This window comes from Triticum aestivum, chromosome 3B, assembly GCF_018294505.1.
Source record: "Triticum aestivum cultivar Chinese Spring chromosome 3B, IWGSC CS RefSeq v2.1, whole genome shotgun sequence".
In the NCBI taxonomy this organism is placed as follows: Eukaryota; Viridiplantae; Streptophyta; class Magnoliopsida; order Poales; family Poaceae; genus Triticum; species Triticum aestivum.
This window is the reverse complement of record NC_057801.1, coordinates 734,947,105-734,967,335: the sequence shown is the minus strand read 5'-3', so window position 1 is coordinate 734,967,335 and position 20,231 is coordinate 734,947,105. Positions and strand designations below refer to the sequence as shown.

Here is a 20,231-nt window from a genome sequence, read left to right as displayed (position 1 = left end):
CGTTGACCTTGACCGGTTACGGCACGGTCGGTGGCGGTGTGTGTTCGGGCCTCCGGTGGCGAAGCCCTGGGTTGCGGATGACGGTGGAGCAACGATGACGGCGAAACTCCGCCAGCAGTTGTGCGGACGAGGCCAAAAGAGAAGAGGAGAAGGGTTGGTCAGACAATGAGAGGGGGGGAGGGGGGAGGGTGGCGGGGATGGATATGGACAAATTGGCGGTATGCCGGTCAGTCTGGACATTTGGGCCGAATTTGCCCGCCGCGGTTGGGTGGCAATTTCGCGTCCGGTGAGTGACCGGACAGGCTGCCCGAGAGTTTGGTGCGGGTAGAGGGGTCTTGTTGTAGATGCTCTAAGAAATTAGCAACCCTACCCATAGAAAAACCTAATCACAGCTTAAAATGTTTTGCTATTTCTCTACGATGGTCCATATGAAAATTGCAATTCGTGCTGGTGACCAGTGTCGGAGCCATAGTCATTCCCATAGATACAAAGTTCTAAAACTGCAGAGGCTTTCGCGTTCCTGTCAAGAACAGCAGAGACAGACACAGAACACACAACGTGCTTGGTTCGATGATACAGAAGAAGGCTCATGGACACTAGAACGACAAGAATGCCTTATACCCTCCTTCTCCTTCCTTGATCCGATGACACAGACGAACGCCGGTCGGCTCTACCAGATGGTCTGGATGACGGGGACGTGCTTGATCTTGTGGTGGTCCTGGCCGCCGTCCTCCTTGATCCTCCCCACCATCTTGGGCATGCTGTACAGCACCACCTCCTCCAGCTCCTTCATCCCGCCCAGCGCCTCCGGGAGCATCTCCATCTTGGCGCACCGCAGCAGCGTCAGCCGGACCAGCGCCGCCATCGACCCGGCGCTCACCGCCCACTCCTCCAGGTCCGGCAGCCCCAGCCTCAGCTTCTGCAGGCTCCGGAACGCGCCGTCGCCGAACTCCAGCCGCTCGCCCTCGTACGCGCCCCACATCAGCGTCAGCTCCGCCAGGCTCGGCAGCTCCCCCAGCATGTCCACGAACCCCTGCCCCACCATCGTGCCCCACATCGACAGCCGCGTCAGGTTCGGCCGGATGTACCGGACCGCCACCTCGTCGCCGGCATCGGCATCATCCTCCTCGTCCATGGCCCCCACCAGCCTCAGGCTCTGCAGCCGCCGCAGGCTCGCCACGGTGAACACGGCCGGCGGCAGCGACTCGCCCTGCAGCACCAGGTGCACCAGCAGGTCCAGGCTCTCCAGCGCCGTCACCAGCGCGCCGGCGTTCGCGGCCGTCAGCCCGCTCAGCTCCAGCGACCGGAGGTTGGTGGCCCTCCCCAGCGGGTTGCCGGCGATGGCGCGCGTGTCCCAGCCGCGGGGCTGCACGCCGTGGAGCGTCTGGAGGCTGTACAGGTCGCCCAGGCACCTGGGCAGCGCGAACGGCGCCACCACGTGCCGCAGCGTCGGGATCGTCCAGAACGCGGCGGTCACGCCCAGCACGCCGCCGCTCCGGCCCTTGGGGATCAGAGACTGCAGGTTCACCAGCTTGCTTATCGTGCTCGGCAGCCTCTCCAGCTGCCCGCACTGGAGGCCCAGGTACCTTATGTGGATCATCGAGCCGAGCTCGTCCGGAAGCTTCTTGAGCTCGAGGCCATGGATGTCGATGACGCGGAGGAACTTGGACGCGTGGAGGAAGCCCAGGTCGGTGGAGTGGATGCAGACGCTGGGCTTCGCCGCACCGCCGTTGGCGAAGTCGCAGACGATGGTGCGGAGCTTGGGCAGCGCGTTGCCGAGGTGGACGTGCCTGTCCGTGGTGTTCTGGACGGCGAGGCGGCGCACGGTGGCTGGGGCGAGCACGTCGGTGCTGTCGTGGCTCTCGACGAAGCACGCCTCCTGAGCCTCTTCCTGCGCGAAAGCGTGGAGGCGGTCGTGCACCACCACCGCCGTCACGGTGCCGAACTCGTCCTTGTCCACCAGCTGCACCATGCACCGGGAGATGAGCTCCTTGAGGTACCCCTGCCCGACCTCTTCCATGGTGCTCCCGCGCCGCGGCCGCACGAACCCCTCGGCCACCCACAGCCGCACCAGCCTCGCCGCGTCCACGGGGGCGCTCTCTGGCATCGCTGCGAAGTAGAGGAAGCATGACTTGAGGTGGTGCGGCAGGTCGTCGAACGCCAGCGACATGATACGCCGGGCACCGCCGCTCCCGCTCTTGCAATGCTGCGGCTGGTCCTTGGCCGCCAGCAGCTGCGCCATCACCTGGTCCCACTCCGCAGGCAGCTCCTTGGACCTGAGCACGCCGGCGAGGACGACGATGGAGAGCGGCAGGCCGCGGGTGATCCGGAACACGTCCTGGTAGTACCTCGACTTGTACCGGCCGGGGCAGTCACCGCGGAGGCCGAACACCCGGCGCCGGAACAGCTCGTATGTGTTCTCCGGGCTAAGCCGCGTGAGCTCGATGGGGTCGTACGTCGGCCCGCCGGCGTAGCCCACCACCTCCAGCCCCGCCGCGTCGGTGACCAGCAGCACCCTGCTGCCGTTGCCCTCGTCGGGGAGCGACGCCCGGAGGCTGTTCCAGTCGGCCACCGCGATGCTGCCGTCCACGATGACGAGGTACCGCCTGCCGGTCATGTTCCGGAACAGCGAGTTGCTGATGTCCTTGCCGCCCTTGGCGTCGCAGCCGCCGTCCTCCGCGTTCTGGCCGTTGGACGGGGACCGGCGGAGCTGGGAGGTGGCCTGCCGGTGGATGTCGCGGAGCACGTCGGCCGGGCGGCTGTTGGGAGGGAGCACGGTCCAGGTGCGTATGGCGAAGTGGTTGCGGACCTCGGGGCTCTGGTAGACCTTGCGCGCGAGCGTGGTCTTGCCGATGCTGCTCTCGCCGACGATGGAGACGAGGGCGCGGCCGGGGACGGTGTCAACGTCGAGGAGCTGCTCCCTGAGCATGTCGCTGTACTTGCCGAAGCCGACAGTGTACTCTTCCAGATCGTCCCTGCGTCCAAGTTCACCAAGCCAGTCAGCTGCTTGCATCATATTCTCCTACGCATAATGCAGTAATTAAAGCTCGTTAACTGGTACTAGTAGCTAGCTGCAGCTTCACCATGGTTAGCTACAAGCCTAGAACCACTTCCACTGCCGGAACAGTGGCAACCAATAATTTGATGTCATTTTCAGAGTGAGAAATCCTGGCATATAAAATGAAGTAGCTTGACAATTCAGCAGAATCTACATTGGTTAACTCAAGCAGGCAATCATTGGAAGTATCTGTTGCATTTTTATTTTACTTGCGTTTGTTGTCATCTTCAGAGAGTAAAATTCTGTAAGCTGCGTGATAGTTCAGCATAATCTTTGCTCGCAGAACAAGACGAGGATAAAAACACAGCAGAATAACCAAGGAAGAAATCCCAGAACAAACAAATAGGTTCGTATCTTTCAACTCTTCTTTCTGGTTCTTGATTATGTCTCTGATTTTGGGTGTTGATTTTGGCTGGAAGAAAGAACCGGGGAGGACGAACATACAGAAGTAAATTCGGGAGCGAGCGTGGGTGCGTGCGTACCAGGCGGCGAGGGTGGTGGCGGAGGAGGCGGCCCAGGCGGGCGAGGCCGCGTGCTCGATGTGGTAGGCGGCGCGGTTGGCGGAGATCTCGTCGAGCCGCTTCCTGATCTGGCGGACGCGCGCCGAGAGGTCGTGGCGGAGCGCGACCTGCAGCCCCGCGCAGCGCGGCCGCCAGCGGCGCCAGCTCCAGCGCCACCCGGAGCAGCGCGCCCCCGTGCCGGGGAGCGGCGGGGCCGGGCCGCGGCGCCTCCGGCGTCGCCCAGCGCGGTGGAGGAAGTCGTCCAGCGCGTCCTCGGCCTCGAAGGCGACGTCGCGGGTCTGGCGCACCCAGACGGCGACGAACTCGTCGTCGCGGAGGCGGCGCCTGCGGTCGGCGTCGCGGATGAAGGTGTGCAGCCACTCGAGCTTGTCGCGGAGCAGGCGCACGTCGTCGCCCACCTCCAGCAGCACCGCCGCCTCCCACGCCACCAGCTCCGCCACCTTCGCCAGCACCGTCGTGATCGCCGTCTCCGCCATCCGCTCTCCCCGCTGTGCTGGCTCGCGCGCTCGCTCTGTGTGTGGTCTCTGGCTGACGGGCTCTCAGCCTGAGCCAGAGCAAGGCAAATATCTCCCTCGGGGTTCTGGGCTTGGATGGAGTTTGGTGGAGTCAAGGTCAATGGTGGCGCCGGCGACGGGGAGCTGTGGGAAGCTCGTTGGTTCAGTGGCGGGTGGTATATACTGGATGGATCGATCCGTGCATGTGCAGGGCAGCTGAGATGGTTGGGGATGTGCAGAGTGCGAGGCCAAGGAGAAACGAACAACATCCACCGTGCATGCTGCTTTCCACATTGGCTGCTTCTTTTTAGCCTGCATATAAAATTTTATAAAAAAAAATGTCAACAATCACAGTATGAAATCAATATTATTAGATGCATCATGAAATAGATTTTCATACCATATAGCATTGATATTGTAGATGTTGATATTCCTTGATATGAATTTGATCAGCCTTTGTGTAGTTTGACTTTGACCAGATTTCATATGCAGACTAAAAAGAAACAAAGGGAGTATATACAACAATACACATAGCATGTAATTATATTGTTGAGTAAATATAAAAAATAATAGTATATCATTGAATTTAAGAAATAGGAAATGTATTTTTAATATGAAGGACATTCCTGATAATATAAATGAAAATGTTTAATGCGTTGTCAAAAGATTGTTTTTTTAAGCCATCAAAAGATTGTTGGTGCCGATGGTCACTGCTTTATATTGTCAATCTCTGTTTTCTTTGCTTCTTTGTTTTTCTTCTTCCTCCGCCGACATACCTTTTGGTCTTATATGACTTTGCCCTTTGTCGGCATTACCGTTTTGTGTTTGTGTGTGTGAGTGTGTTGTGTTGGATGTGTGTATCATAGTTATGCAGAGTCCGAGTGTGTACTCATTATGATTGTATCTCTTGATGCTATGTTATGAGTTTATGAAAAGCACCCTTTATAAAAAAGATTTAAAAAAATGAAAAACAATGGAGTCTTTGGCATGTACAAAATGTTCCTGGTATTGATTATAGTATGACTGAAATAATTGAAATTTATGTGAGAGTCTCCGAAACATTTAGGCAACTAGTAGGAACATAATTACAATTTATGCGAATATTTATGGATTTTTAAACAATAAGCCATTGAAGTAATTGATTTTCTAATATATTTTAAGAGGTTGTTGAAGTAATTGCACAAGTTTGGTTGAAAAATGTCAAACAATGATATCAAACTCCTTTTCAAACTTGATAGTTGTTTTGTATTTTAGTTCTTGGTTTGATGAAAAATGTTATTTGGAATTTTGGCTAATCAATGCCGAAAGTCAAAATGTGGATATAAAACAAATAAAAACAAGAATACATGCATGACATTATAGGTGTCTACCATGTATGCTCTATTAGAAATGACTTTGTTCGATTAAGATTATGCATGTTAGAGTGAAATGCACTCACAACCATGAAATTTGTGCGAACGGTGCAGTCTAGCCCTCAAACTCAGAAAATGACCCTCTAGGTTCCCGAACCATGTGATCGTCTTATCTGACACTATTGATCCACTATTGCACTCAAGATGCAAGGGCTACCAAACAAGGCCACAACTGTTGGAATACTCTTATTCATGATTCACCCCTTCCTCCCCGGACCTTCGTAGTTGCGTCGAGGCGGAGGATGAAAGAGACAATGGACGTTGGAAGTGGGTTGAACGGTGTCAACGAATATACATGTATTCAATGATGAACTCTTCCAAAAGATACGATCATGGACACTAGAAGGGACTAATAAGCCGATAAAGAAATAATGGTAAGAAGTTTAGGCCACAAAATGAATTGAAATATCATTCTCTAATTCAGTAGGATTACAACTTAGAGATCAAGGCCGTGCGCATATATAATAAGGAGCTTGGAGGCCACGGAGAAGAAGAAGCAATGTTCGAGCCACATAACATCAAAATAACACTCGATATAGGGTTCATTCTTTTTTTGCGAATACGCAAAGGTTGCGTACCTTTTCGTTGATAGGAGAAGATTAGTGCAGCATGGGGTTACAATAACTCACTAAGCCATGTACACAAGAAGGCATGGAAGTGAGCTAGGATTATAATAGACATGGGTTGCTCAGCCCCAAGAAAACCTACAAGACTAGCTCTCGGGGATGATGTTTTGTATTCCTGTAGCTCCGGCCTTAGCCCACATGCGCGCTTTGTCTTTAATGATGTCGGATAGCTGGGAGGGCTGCTCGCCATCCAATACGCAAGCGTTCCGGTGCTTCCAGAGGCACCAGGCTGTAAGGATGATAATGGAGGCCAGTCCCTTGCGTGCCGTGGACGACAAATGGTCGCAGGATGTCTCCCACCAAGTGAAGACCATCGAGCACGGTGCGGGTCTTGCCCCATCATCGGTTAATAAGCACGAGGACGAGTGGGGCGATCTCAGCCCTTGATCGACCATTGATCCAGTGGTCACTCCAGAACCTGCAGGTGCGTCCGTCTCCAAGGGCCCAGGTAGTGGACGCGCGGAAGATGGCGTTGACGGCCGGCTCCTGGGGATATGCAGTTGGCTGCATGGCTGCGAGGAGTATGTGTGCTTAAACCATAGCCATGGAGTCCTCAGTGCAATGCCGGCACGATGTAGATCACGAACACCGAGGCCACCAAGGGATAGCGGGCGGCACACTCTTTACCAGTTGACCAAGCATTGACCTCCGTTAGCGTCTTTACTTTCAGCCCAGAGAAAACCACGGACGATCCGGTTGGCCTTCTTAAGAATGGATATAGGTTTCATTCTTGACAGCCAAGAACACCATTTGTAATCCTCTTGATATTATACGAAGATCATCACGGAGTTTTACCCGTCATGGAGAAATACGAGGAACTCAAGCTTTGCATGGTGGGCCCACAATGTCAGATACATGACAATGAAACACGGTACGAGAGGTGGTCCATACGTAGAACCGTATCAATCACCATACGAGAAATCTAACCACCAGTCGGCTGGTGGTTTGCAACAGATCCGGACGACCCCATCGTCGTCGGATCCTGATCGTGCGGCCGCCAACGTGCGCGAGAAAAATAAAGGGGCAGGACGGGATTCGAACCCGTGACCTCCTGCAATTGCCCCACCACGGTAACCAACTCACACGGGCTTTGTTGTTGTCAAAAGCGCCCAGGCTATGAATATATTGCGTAGTGGCTATTTGTTCAAGATTTAAAATGTGAACGACTCGCTAACTTTGATTGCGAATTTAGTGGGAAGAATCTGAAGACTATGCCGTTGACTGTCGCGATTTTTCTTTGAATTGGATATGTCATTTTTTGGGGGGTTGCTAGATCTATTGGAACGCCCTCATTACATTTTTAGTCAAAAAATCATGCTGAATATGGGATTTGAACTCACGCCTAGCAGCTAATGTGAAACACACACTAACCAGCTCAGCTGGACCATTTGTTGCGAAAAAGAATGCACGCCATACTATTTGACCATTCCATGTTGCTTTTTTTTCTTCTTTTCTGTGAGGAGTTGATCAAATATACCCCGGTAACTGTTATGTGAATAACATGGTCACTCACACATCGCAAACCCGATAACTTATATATCCATGTCCTAATAACTTTGGCGACCGAAGGGGGAGGGGGGAGTTGACGAACTTTTGTGTAAATAGCATGGTAACTCATACATCGCAGACCTGATAATTTATGCACCCTACCCTGATAACTTTGGCGGGGGGGGGGGGGGGGGGGGTTGACGAAATATCCTCTCGATAGCTTTTGTGTCAATAGCATGGTAACTCACACATCGTAGTCCTCATAGTTGATGTACAAATAACGTAGTAGCTTTTTTGACCCAAAAAAAACTAGTGTAAACATACCTTCGATAACTTTTTGTATGAATAGCATGGTAACTCACACATCGCATACCTGATAACTAATGCACCCCATCCTGGTAACTTTGACAATGAGGGGGGGGGGGGGAGTTAATGAAATGTCCCCTCGGTCGCTTTTGTATGAATAGCATGGTAACTCACACATCCTAGATCTGATAACTTATGTACCCAGGTCCTGATAACTTTGGCGACGAGGGTGGGGAGAGTTGATGAAATATCCCCTCGGTAGCTTTTGTGTGAATAGCATGATAACTCACACATTATAGACATGATAAATTATGTACCCAGGTCCTGATAACTTTGGCGATGGGGGTGGTGGGGGGGGGGGAGTTGATAAAACATCCCCTCGATAACTTTTTGTGTGAATAGCATGGCAACTCATACATCACAGACCTGATAACTTATGTACCTGACCCTCCTGATAAAAAAAGTCATAGAGGAGTCCCTCTACACATTCACATGTATAGTACATCATCATTTATGCAGTGATTTTTTTTCAAGAAAATACCTTTCTTTTTGTCATCTGATAATGGTGAAAAAGAGTTTTAAAAGACTTTTGTTTTCAAGTATTGAACAACAGCCTGGGTTGGTGTAATGGTTGTTGCTCATGGTATTAGGCGTGCCCTAGCTACCTGATGCAGGTTTGAATCCCATGTAGCGCACTTTTTTCTCAATTCGCCTTTTTTTATTAGTGTCAATCGGGGGGAGAACGGGAGAAGCGGGAGGGTGTGGAACGGGAGAAGCGAGAGCCATCGAGGGGAGTCGTGCGGATCTATCGCTAACGACCAGTCGACTGGTCGTTAGCACAGTCCATCACCATAATGTGGTTTAGGGGCAAGAAAGACATTATCTGAGGAGGCAAGAGCACTAGAGACCCACAAACTTGCATTGGATGTGATGGTTTAGTCCACAAACTTGCAAAAGGTGACCAACTCATCCATAAACTTGCAAACTATGTGATGGTTTAGTCCACGGCCAATCAGAGACAGACAATTGGTGCCTAGCTGGCTGCTGCGTGGCACACCTGGTCGGACTGGGCCTTTTGCAGAAAACCCCTCAACGTTTTTGGAAATCACGCCCGCCGTCCCTGCTTCACTTGTCTTCTTTATCCCTGTCCAAATCCCTAGCTCTCTCCTATTTTCCCCTTTCCCCTGTCCATATCCCGACGGCAAGAGAATGAGAGCATCCGGTGGCGGCGGCGGCGAGAAGCAGAGCGGTGGCTTACGATCCCATGGAGTAGGCGTCGACGCCGACGGTTTCCTGGGCGGCGGCGGGCCTGGAGAACCTAGCGCCAGGGTCACTGCAGTTCTTGACTTCGGTGGAAACAAGGTAAGTACAGAAATCCCAGTAATAATGAGCTGCAGTGGCTGACTTAGTACAAGGCAGAGCAATGGTTCATCATTTTTCAGGAGTTCTTGACTTGAATTTCTTATCATTTTTTCAGGAGTGGGCTAGGGAAAGGGATGGCAGAGCAATGAAGTTGGAGGCCAGGATTAAGGATCTAGCCATGAAGAATATGGAGTTGGAGGCCAGGATTAAAGAACTTGAAGCAGAAACTAAAAGAAATGAGAAAGAAAAGAGAGCAATTGTCAAGATGCAGAAGCAAAGAGAGCAATTTAGGGAAAAGATTTTTTGTTTTGGAGCTCTTCTGTATGTTGGCCTGTTTGCCATTGTGCTAGCTGTCATTGTTAGGAAGTAGGGTGTTTTTAGTGTGAGACATGTTGATGTAGTACTGATGAAAGAAGTTCAGAAATGTTGATGTAGTACTGACCAAATAAAGAAATGATGAACTGAAATTGTTTTTCAGAGCACTGAAATTGTGCACATGGTGATGATGATGAAATTGTTTTGCCTCATGAAGAAATGATGATGAAATTGTTTTTTAGAGAAGTGAAAGTGTGCATTGTGCCAAAATTCAGATAGTTGCAGCAAAATTCAGATAATGCAAGCAAATTTCAGTTAACTTAACTGCAAGCAAAATTCAGATCAAGCAAATTTCATTTAACTTAACAGTGCAAATTTCAGTTTAGTTAAATTCAGACCATTGTATTTGGAAGGGGCCCAGGTATCTATTTTTGGATGTGTGCACATGGGCACAATATGGGCAGAATGCAACACACATAGCAACACAATATTTGGCAACACCGCAACATAGGCAACATAGATAACATAGGCAACATAGATAACAGCAACAGCTCAAAATAGATAACAGTTAAACAACATCTTCAGTTCAACATAGGTAACTTATATGCCAATATATAATCAGCATACCTAACTACTCCCTTCTTCTTCTTCTTCTTCAGCTGCTGCTTCTTCAGCTGCTTCTTCTTCTACTCCAACAGCTGCAGATCTTCACTATTTCTTCATCTGTTGCAGGCGGATGGAGCAGCGCACTGGCTCCTTCTTCACTGCCCCCTTCTTCTTTTGCTCTTGCTCTGGCTCCTTCACCTCTTTTTCTTCTTTGATCTTCACGTCTTCTGGCAGGAGCTCGACGTCCGGCAGGAGCTCAACGTCGATGGGCATGTTTCTGCCACCCTCAATGTCGACCCACGCAATGAAAACAACGTCATCAAAGTCGTCGTCAGAGATGGCAACAACCTCTTTTAGGTCGTCATCGGAGTCGTTGTCCGCAGGGTCGACTGGAGCAGGCAGCGCGAGCACGACGCCGACGACGTCCGCAGGGTCGTCGTCGAGGGGGACCGGGGCCAGAGAGGTGGTGGAGCGGTACATCCACCACCTAGCTCTCTGGTACGGATCCACGCTGAGCGTGGCCTCCCGCATTGCCCAGACGAGGAATAACGGCGGCGGCACCTTGAGGCCTTTAGGGAAGGCATGCGCGTTCTCCTCGTCCGTCAGCACCTTGGCCAACCCGCGCGCATGATGCAGCATGAGCTTTGCGCTCGGGAACCAGGTGCATACCTCTCTGATCTGCGCGCGGAACGACTGGTCGTTGCCGGCAAGATCCTCTAGTGATCTCTTCCAGCCTGCATTGTTCGCCATGGCGGCGGTGGGCGGCGGTGGCCGGCGGTGGTGAGTGGAGTGGGGAGTGGAGGCGACACGGTCGATGAGTGGAGTGGTGGGTGGGTGGGTGGGGCGGCGGTTTTATTGATGTGGTGGGTGGGAACGCGAACCGTCCAGAGGAGAGTGGGCGAGTGGGAGTTGGCCTCTTTGTTATCAGTACAAGATACTTCCTCCGCCCCTCCCTAACAAGTTCCTACTCATAGCGCATTGGCATTGCACTCTACTTCTATAACGACAGGTCCTGGGTTCGAGACCCAGGCCAAACATTTTTTTTTGTTTTTTTTTATTTTGGGCACAAATTCAGTTAGTTCATTTAGTTCATTTAGTTCAGTTAGTTCATTTAGTTCAGTTAGTTCATTTAGTTCAGTTAGTTCATTTAGTATAATTCATGCAAAATGGTGCAAATGCCCATCAACTCATAGCAAAATTCAGCTGGTGCAAATGCCCATCAACTCATAGCAAAATTCAGTAAAATGGTTCTAACTGAATACAAGATGCCTCAGGTGCAAAATTCAGCAAAATCAATAAGTTACAAGTTTATGCCTCTAAAAAGTTCACCCATGACACAATTCATGCATCAGGTGCTGTATTCAGATCTGGAATCACCATAGGTTTGTCATCTCCACATAACAACCATAAGAAGCCCCTCCCTGCACCTGAAGATGTGCCAGCTTCACCTGAAGATGTTCCTGCAACTGAAGTTGCTGCATTTCTTCCTCTGCCCCTCCCTGCACTTGAAGATCCTCCAGCTGTAGCATTTCTTCCTCTGCCCCTTCCTGCACCTGTAGTTGTGCCAGCTGCTGCATTTCTTCCTCTGCCCCTCCCTACACCTGAAGATGTGCCAGTTGCTACATTTCTTCCTCTGCCCCTCCCTACACCTGTAGTTGTGCCAGCTGCTACATTTTTCCTTTTTCCTCTGCTAGCAGGTTGTGAGCCTTCTCCTCTTTCAGTTCTCCCAATGTTCATCTGTGTTGTCACTGTTGGCTGTGGAATTGCAGCAGCAGCAGCTGCAACAAATGCTGATTGTTCTGGTAGGGGGCCATGGAACCTTTGTGGAGCCCTGTGAGATCTCTCCCTCCTGGCCATGCTTGAAACCATGCTGTCTGGCAACTGGCTTGGATCCATGCCAGGGTTTGCCAATTGAGGAAAAATGTTCTGCACAACAAAGTGAGATGAGTTATGAGATGAGCAAAAAAGTTCAGAAAGATTAATGTAAAATGCAAAGAAGTTCAGAAAGATTAATGTAGTGGGACAAAGTGATGTACTTGTACAAATGTTGGATCATCATAGTCCTCATCTTCTATTGGATCTCTAGGTCCCATTTGAGCTTCCTGGTACTTGTAGTGCCCCTTCCTGTTGTGATCAGGTCTGCCACATATGGAGCAGTGCATTGTCACTCCATTTTTGTTTAGCACTCTAACACCAGCTTTTATCTTTTCCTCTGGTGTCTTTTTCCTATTTTTTTGGGCCTTCCTAGTTGTTTAGTGAAGATAGGTGGATACACTTTATTCCCATCCATCTTCTCCCACATTTCAGGGTCTCTAAGAGGCATCAGATTGTATTCATAGGCTTTCAAATAGGTTTGGACAGAGTAGCACTCATGGACCATTTCCTCTGGATCAATCCTCTCCTCTCTCATACATGCAACTCCATGACTACAGGGTATTCCTGACAGCTGCCATCTACCATAGTCACACCTGAACAAGGCAAGGTCCACATTGTAGCTGTTAGGACCTGACTGTACCTTGAACAGTTCCTGTCCAGCACCAGCAACATGACAGTTAGCTGCATATTTAATACTTTTTTCAAGCTTTTTGAGAATCTTGGGACAGATTCTATGTCCTGTCCATTTTTCAATTGCTTCTCTTTGTTTGCTCTGCATTTTGTGCATAAGCTTGTAGAAAATATTTTCTAACATTGATAGCACTGCCATTTCCCTAGCATCCAAGATGTAACTGTTGAAAACTTCAGAATTGTTGTTCAACACTATGTCACATTTAGGAAACTCACTAAAGAATGCTTTCACCATGTTTTTGGATTCAATCTTTCAGTCCAATTAAAAGCTAAAGCACTATGTTCATCCATCTTCTCACAATTTGCTCTCCACTTCTGCTTGTTAGTAGATCTTGCTATGGCCCATAAGTCTTGTTTCAACACTTCTCCTTTGTGCTTCTCATGGAAGTTTTGATAAATGTGCCTCACACAAAACCTGTGTTCTGCATCTGGCCACACTTTTATCACTGCATTTATTAATCCCTTTTGCTTGTCACTCATGATTGTGAAAGGTGAAGTGTTTATGATATTAAGATCATCTCTAAGAGTGGTCAAAAACCATTCCCAAGTACTAGTACACTCAACTTCAACACAACCCATTGCCAGAGGGAATATGCAGTCATTAGGATCTATGCCAATAGCAGTCAACAACACCCCTTTGTACTTTGTTTTCATATGACACCCATCAACAAATATAATAGGCATGCATCCCTAAAGCCAACCTCTTTTGCAAGCATCATAAGACCAATACACTGATTTCAAACATTTTCTGCCCATTGGGTACTGTTCGTTTGTCACAACATGAGTGGACACCAGAAATGTGGAGCCAGGGTTACATGTCCTCAGTTCCTGACCATAGTCCCACAACTTACTAAACTGTTCATCCTCATCCCCATGAATTATCTTCAGAGCTTGTTTCCTAGCCCTAGCTAACTTCCATCTGTTGACAGTAATGTGAAGCTCCTTTGTAACCTTCCTTGAAAATGTGCCAAGCCCCATCTTTTGGTCATCCCTCAATTCATCAATGAAAAATTTTGTAAGGAAATTGGCTGTCGGTGCTTTCAACTCCCATGCCTTCTGACACTTGTGGACAGCAGCATAAACCTTTATCACAAAGCCTCCTGTCCTATTGTCCAATCCAGCTTTAAGAAGCCATGGACAACCAGGCTTGCACACTGCCTCCAATCTGGTTTTTTCATTCTTTACCTTCTTGATCTCAACTCTATTCCTTATTGAATATGCATTCAGAGCTTGTCTCAGTTGCTTGACATCTGCAAAGACCATGCCTACTCTGAATATAGGAGAGTCCATGTCCACCTTTGCATTGAAAGCACTGAACTTTTATTTCAGGTTATCTTCTTCTTCTCTTGACAAATCAAGGTCCTCATCCTCAAGTACATATTCAGGCTCATCATCTATCTCTTCTGGTTCCTCTTCATCCACACAAAAATCAATGTACTCATCAAAGAGATCATCATCTCCCTCATCAATGCTGAAGTCACTGTCACTAAAGTCTGAATCTGTCAATTCTCCTACTGTCTGTGCTTGCTCTGAAACTGCAATTTGCAAGTTTGCACTTGATGTCTCTGCTGCTTGAACTGAAACTTCCATGTGCTGACTTCCACTAGCTTCTTGCTCAGAGAGAATAATTTCAACCATTGATCTGGACACTGAGCTGGGTATTGTATATATGACATCATGCCTGCATATCTGAATAAAGTCTGAATGGTCAATCAATATCTCCAGCACCTTATGCACTGCACTTGCTGTGATCATGTACTGGACATCAACATCTCCTCTAATTGGCACCAGCCCTTCTGACAATAGGCACCCAGGCCTACACCAATAGATGTGGTGCTCCCACACAGAATAGCTCAACCATTGCAGATGCTTCTCAATAAATGAATATGAGAAATTAGAAGCAGAGCAATAATCCAGAATCTCCACACTAGCACTTGCATACTCAAGGTTGCTACTTGGTCCACAAAAAATGCCATTATGCTCAATCTGCAAAGTGAAGAATGTAGATTCCACAGCCATGCCCATTGCTGCATCACACACTGCAAAACAAATTCAGAGCATGATCAGCAATATTCAGACAATGAAAATATTCAGCAGTGTCAACATTATTCAGACTTCCAGAGTAGTACAATATCCAGAATAGTAACATCAACTACCCAAAATCACACATTTTCATTTAGCACTGCCTAAAAACCACACATTTTCATATATCCTACCCCAAAACCCCAACTTTATGGCCCAAAACCCCAACTTTATGGCCAAAAACCCCCAACTTTATGTCCCAAAACCCCAACTGTATGGCACAATCTTCAGAATCAACATGTTCACGATCAACTTCAACATTGCAACCAGTACAGGCTTAAATCCACATATTTCCTAGCAAAATAATTGAACTTCATGACAGAAAACATCAAGTTTAGAGCCCTAAACCCCTACTTTCCTCTGCTCCAACAACATAAACCCTAGCAACCGAACCGAACCTCCAATCCCACTCCGCAGCAACCTTCTAATCTACCCCGGCGACCAAGCCCGGCGAGTAACGGTGCCGATCAACCCCGGCGACCAACCACGGCGAATGCCAAAAAAGCAAACGGAAAGCAGAGGTGAAGGAGGGCGGGCCTTACCGTAATCCGGCGGAAATGCGCCCGGTTCGCGGACGAGGCCAACGGATTCTGGTGGCTCCATGGCCGCCGCGATGGCCGGCAACGTCGCTGCCGTCGCTGGCGTTAGGAGAACGGACACCGTCGCCACTCCCCGCGGCTCCCGTAACTCTGAGGTGAAGTGATTTCCCGACCAGGTGAGAGGGGCCACAATATTAAATAGCCAAGGGAGGCCAGACAGGGACGACGAGCGTGATTTCCAGAAACGTTGAGGGGTTTTCTGCAAAAGGCCCAGTCCGACCAGGTGTGCCACGCAGAAGCCAGCTAGGCGCCAATTGTCTGTCTATGATTGGTTGTGGACTAAACCATCACATAGTTTGCAAGTTTATGGATGAGTTGATCACCTTTTGCAAGTTTGTGGACTAAACCATCACATCCAATGCAAGTTTGTGGGTCTCTAGTGCTCTTGCCTCTTATCTGAGTTCAAGGACCATATTGCACTGTTGCTGCGGGTGCATTAACTTTACACTGCCAGATCACTTTGCCAGAGATGGTGCCGGCTCGGTTAAAAGTTGGAGCGCCGGCCATTTTTTGTCAGGGCCGGGAAGCTTCCCACCACCTCATCTCGTCCACTCTACCATTGCCACGTCCGAAAATGGACACCGGCGTGGGTTGGTGACACGAGCGACCAGCTGGGAGCATTCGCCCGTGCCAGCCGCCAGCGGGTGCGTGGACTTGTGTTGCGGAAGAAGATAATGGGATAGGTCAGGCCAACGTGCCGGGCACCTGCTATTGCGAGCATCTCCAGCCGTTGGCCCGGGCGCGTAAAATCGTCATCTAAGGGTGAGTGGGTTCCTAGCCACCGACCCTAGGGCCTCCCCCAGACGCCGTTTATGTTAAAAAAAAGTATTTGGCAAAGTTCGGCTAAAATTCGATAAATTGGGCATATATTAGACATGTTCGACATTTTACATAGCAAAGTTATTTAAAAAAGGCCGGAACTACAACTACGGGCTGAAGAAGTCGCCGCCATCGTCGTCCTTCTCCTCCTTGACGCGGCCGCCCCTGCTGGACCCCTGTCCGGCGTCGCCATGGCGGACAGGTGGCAGTGGCGGCGCGTCGTCGTCGTCGCTGTCGTTGAGGACGACGACGCCTTCCTCGTCGCGGCCCCGGCGCCGAGCTTCGAACTGCTCTAGGGCGTGGTGCTGGCGCTCCATCTCCATGTGCACCCAGTCATCACACGCCCATTTCAGGGCCGCTGCATTGTCAAGCTCCCCGACGCCGCGCTCCATCTTCACGGCGGGGAGCCCCGGCTCCGTTTTCACGACCGCGAGCCCCGGCTCCGTCTTCGGTTTGACGAAGCACGGAGGAGCCGAGGAGGAGGCGCGCTGGCCACCCTCATTTATGACGATGTCGGTTCTGCGAGTGCACCAGCCGAGCGGCGTCTCCGCTGCGGGCTCGGCCTTGACGCCGAACACAGCCGGCGAGCCGGAGGAATGGGAAGAGGAGCGGGAGGAGTGAGAGGAGGAAGTTGAGGAGGAGCCGAACCTCCTGGGCATCCATTGCCCGGCGCTCCGGCGGTGGACCGGGGCGGCCGCCGCGGCAGGGTATGCCAGCGGCGGGTCGTTGTCGTCCTCAAGGTACTCCAGCATGTCCTGGAGCATGCGGCCGGGGGTGCCCCACCATACGCGGCGCCCCTCGCTGTTCTTGACACCGTCCACCACCGGTGCCCCATTGGTGGATGCCAGCCTCTGCTCCTGGTGGTGCTGGAAGTACACCGCCCACGACGCGTGGTTGTCGGCAGTGTACTGGGGGAGGGCGCGTTGCTCCTCTGTCAGGGAGGCTCGCACGCGGTCAACCTCGGTGGCGAAGAAGGCGGGGCGCGCCTCGACGTCGGGCACCGGGGGAATGGGCACACCCCCGTTGCTGAGCCTCCACCCGTCGACCCAACGCGCATGTCCGGTGGCGCCGGTATGTTCGCCTCGAAGAGTAGCCAGGCCTCCCACTCGTGGAGCGAGCGCGGCCGAAGCCGTTAGCCGCCGCCGCGTCGCCGGGGAATCACGCGGCCATCGGGCTTGGGAGAGAGGAGAGGGGAGGGAAGAAGCATCGGCGAGCGGCTGCACCCGGGAAGAGAGGAAGAGCTCGGCGGCGGTCGATGGGCGGCTGTGGGCTGGTGTGGCCAGAGGCGAGGGAGGCCACCAGTTTATATAGCCCGCGCCGTGTGTACGTGTGGCGGGAGGGGAGGCGTCGCCGCGCCGCCCGTGACGCGCTTCCGTGATGAATCAATGGCAAGGCTGACCGGCGGTAGCCTTGCCATTGATTCCACGCGGGAAACCGAAGCGTTCCGGTGACGACGAGGCGCGCATCGCTGATTCGGCGGGCCCGCGGCTCTTTCGCGCCAAAACCGCTCACCCCAGCACCCCCGGGCGCCCCCCAGCGCGCCGGGTTCGTCCTGGGTCCGCCGGCGCTGATTTCGACCCAAGACGGCGAAAAACGGGCTCCTGGGGACGCGACTAGGCCCTTTTTTCGGCGTCGGCGCGAAAAAAAATCGCTTTGGGGCGTGTTGGGGGCGCGGCTGAAGATGCTCTAACACGTTGAGTCACCATGATTTCGCTTCAGTTCGCCACCACTATGCTCCTAGTCCTGGGCAGCTGGGATGGTGAAAAGGAGAGGCCATCACATGGCCGGTCATGCCATAGAGGTAAGAACAACTCAAACGGGCCGACCCAAAGGGACGAAGATTTTGTTCACTTTTTTTCTGTTTGGGTCGGCTAGACGGACACGAGCGTCCGCTTCCGCGTTTGGGTCGGCGCATGCGCCCAACGCTGGCACGACCCATTTTGTCGGCGCAAAAAAAATGGATGCATGCATATTTAACATAAAAACAACATTAATTAAACATTAAAACCGGCCACGCAGGCCGGCGGGAGTCCATGCATCCACATTAGCATTTAATAAAAATAAAACAAATTAAAAACTACGCGCCGGTGTGCTGCCCTACGCGTCGTCGTCGTCCTCGGGGTCCGTGAGATCGATGAGCGTCGGCGCCGGACCGGCCCAGGCGAACGCCGTGTTCCAGAGCGCAGTCATGTCGGGCGCGGGCTGTGCCGCCGCCTGGGCCGCCGCGGCCTGGAGCGCCTCCTCCTCGGCCTTGGTGTCGCGCTCAAGCATCTCGAGGTACTTGCTGTCGCGACGCTCCTCGGCCACCCGGATCTGGCGCCAGTGCTCGAGGTACGCCGCCTCTTGCTCCGCCGTCGCCCTAGCCAGACCGGCGGCGCCCTGACCCACTCGCGCACTACTCCCGTCCAGGAGTAGCGCTTGATGGGCTCCGGCTCCGGCTGCGGCTCGGCTTTGGCGAAGCGGCGGGGAGGGGACGACGGGGCCACGGCGGCAACACGCAGTCGCCGGCCGCGGAGAGGGCCATGGCCTGCGCCATGACCGCCTCGTATCGAGACTCTTCTTCCTCTGCCGCCTCCGCCCTGCGCCGCTCGTCCTCCTCGCTCTCTCGGTAGACGGCCGCAAGGGCCGCCTAGCAGGCGTCCTCCGTCGCCTGGTCTTCCTCGCGGATGATGAGCGGGGGCGGCGGCAAGCTGCGGTCGACCTCGCGCACGCCATGTCGCCTCGCCTCCTCGTGTTCGAAGGCGAACGAGCGCGCCCAGTTGGGCGAGTCGGAGGCGTAGGCCTGGTCGCAGCGCTGCTCTGGCGTCAGGAGCGCCCACCGGCGACGCACCTCCTCCACGTGCGCCCTAGCCGACCGCGGCACCGCCGACACTGGGATCCTCTCCGAATCCAGATGCCAGTCATGCGGCAGGGTGGCGTCGGGGTACGGCAGAGGCACGCGGTGCTTCCAGTGCCACTTCGCCTGGTGCACGGGCACGTTCACGCGCTGCCTCTGCCGGCGAGCCGGCACAGGCGGAGGCGGGATGAACTCCGCGGGGAAAGGAACGGCGGGGGCCTTGCCCTTCGACTTGCTGCTGCTGCCGGCGCCGGAGAAGAGCCCCATTTGGCACGGCTGGGGTGGCTAGGGTTGGTTAGGGTTTGCTTGCCGGCGACGGGGGAGCGAGTGTGGCTAGATGGGGACGGGGGCTGGATGAGGACGGCCCCGCCGCACGGTCGGCTTAAAAAAGGACGACCATCGTCGCTGACACGTGGGCCCGGGATCATAAATTAAGCTGACCGGCGAGGTGGCGGGCAGTTGGACGACCGCTAGGTGAGGCTACGGCGGACACTGAAAAAGCGCGTGTGGCGTCCGTTTCGCGTCCGCGCCGACGCATTTAGAATGCAAATTTGGGCAGCAAATGCGTTTGCTTTAAGGTTTATTTTTCAGAGGGGGGAGGGGGGTGGTGGTGTTAAGCCATCCAGGCAAGCTGAGTGGTTGCAGCGCAGTGAATGAGAAGAAGCGGAGAGCATGGCACGTCATTTATTAGTTTGCTAGAGATGGCGACGCACCAGCTAAAGTTGGAGGACGACGGCTACCCCAATTTTGTTCCGGCTAGGAACGAAGCTTCCCGTCACCTCCGTCGCACACCATTGCCACGCTCAATGGTGAGGCCAGCGCCAGTCGTGAATCGTGACAAAGTGCCCACCTACCGCTAGCCGGCGGGGTGTGTCGCCGCAGAACACACGCTGATAAACTTACGCCCCTACGCATTTTGTCATGTCCTTTTTCGACAAAGGGTGGTTTTCTCGACTCATAATATAACATCAAGAGATCCAACACCTAAAGGTCAAATCACGGTTGCCTTGCACTTGTCTGTTGTCTCTCATAACTTGAGGTGGTGCTCTGGTTGTGTTTTGGATGTATGACGCCTATTTGGTTTCATTAATGAAAGGTAATCGGATGAAAATCTCTTTCATTCAAAAAAAAAAGGTCAAATC

At 52.3% G+C, this 20,231-nt stretch overlaps 1 protein-coding gene across 1 annotated transcript; it reads right to left on the bottom strand.

The window, feature by feature from the left end:
- Window positions 1-489: 489 nt before the first annotated feature.
- On the bottom strand, window positions 490-4,332 carry LOC123072064 (disease resistance protein RPP13). Its single transcript, XM_044495622.1, has 2 exons — window positions 3,541-4,332; window positions 490-2,975 (listed from the first exon to the last, which is right to left on the bottom strand). The coding sequence occupies exons 1-2, from the start codon at window positions 4,053-4,055 to the stop codon at window positions 671-673; spliced, it is 2,820 nt and encodes a 939-aa protein (XP_044351557.1). The 5' UTR covers window positions 4,056-4,332; the 3' UTR covers window positions 490-670.
- Between the last annotated feature and the right edge of the window lie 15,899 nt (window positions 4,333-20,231).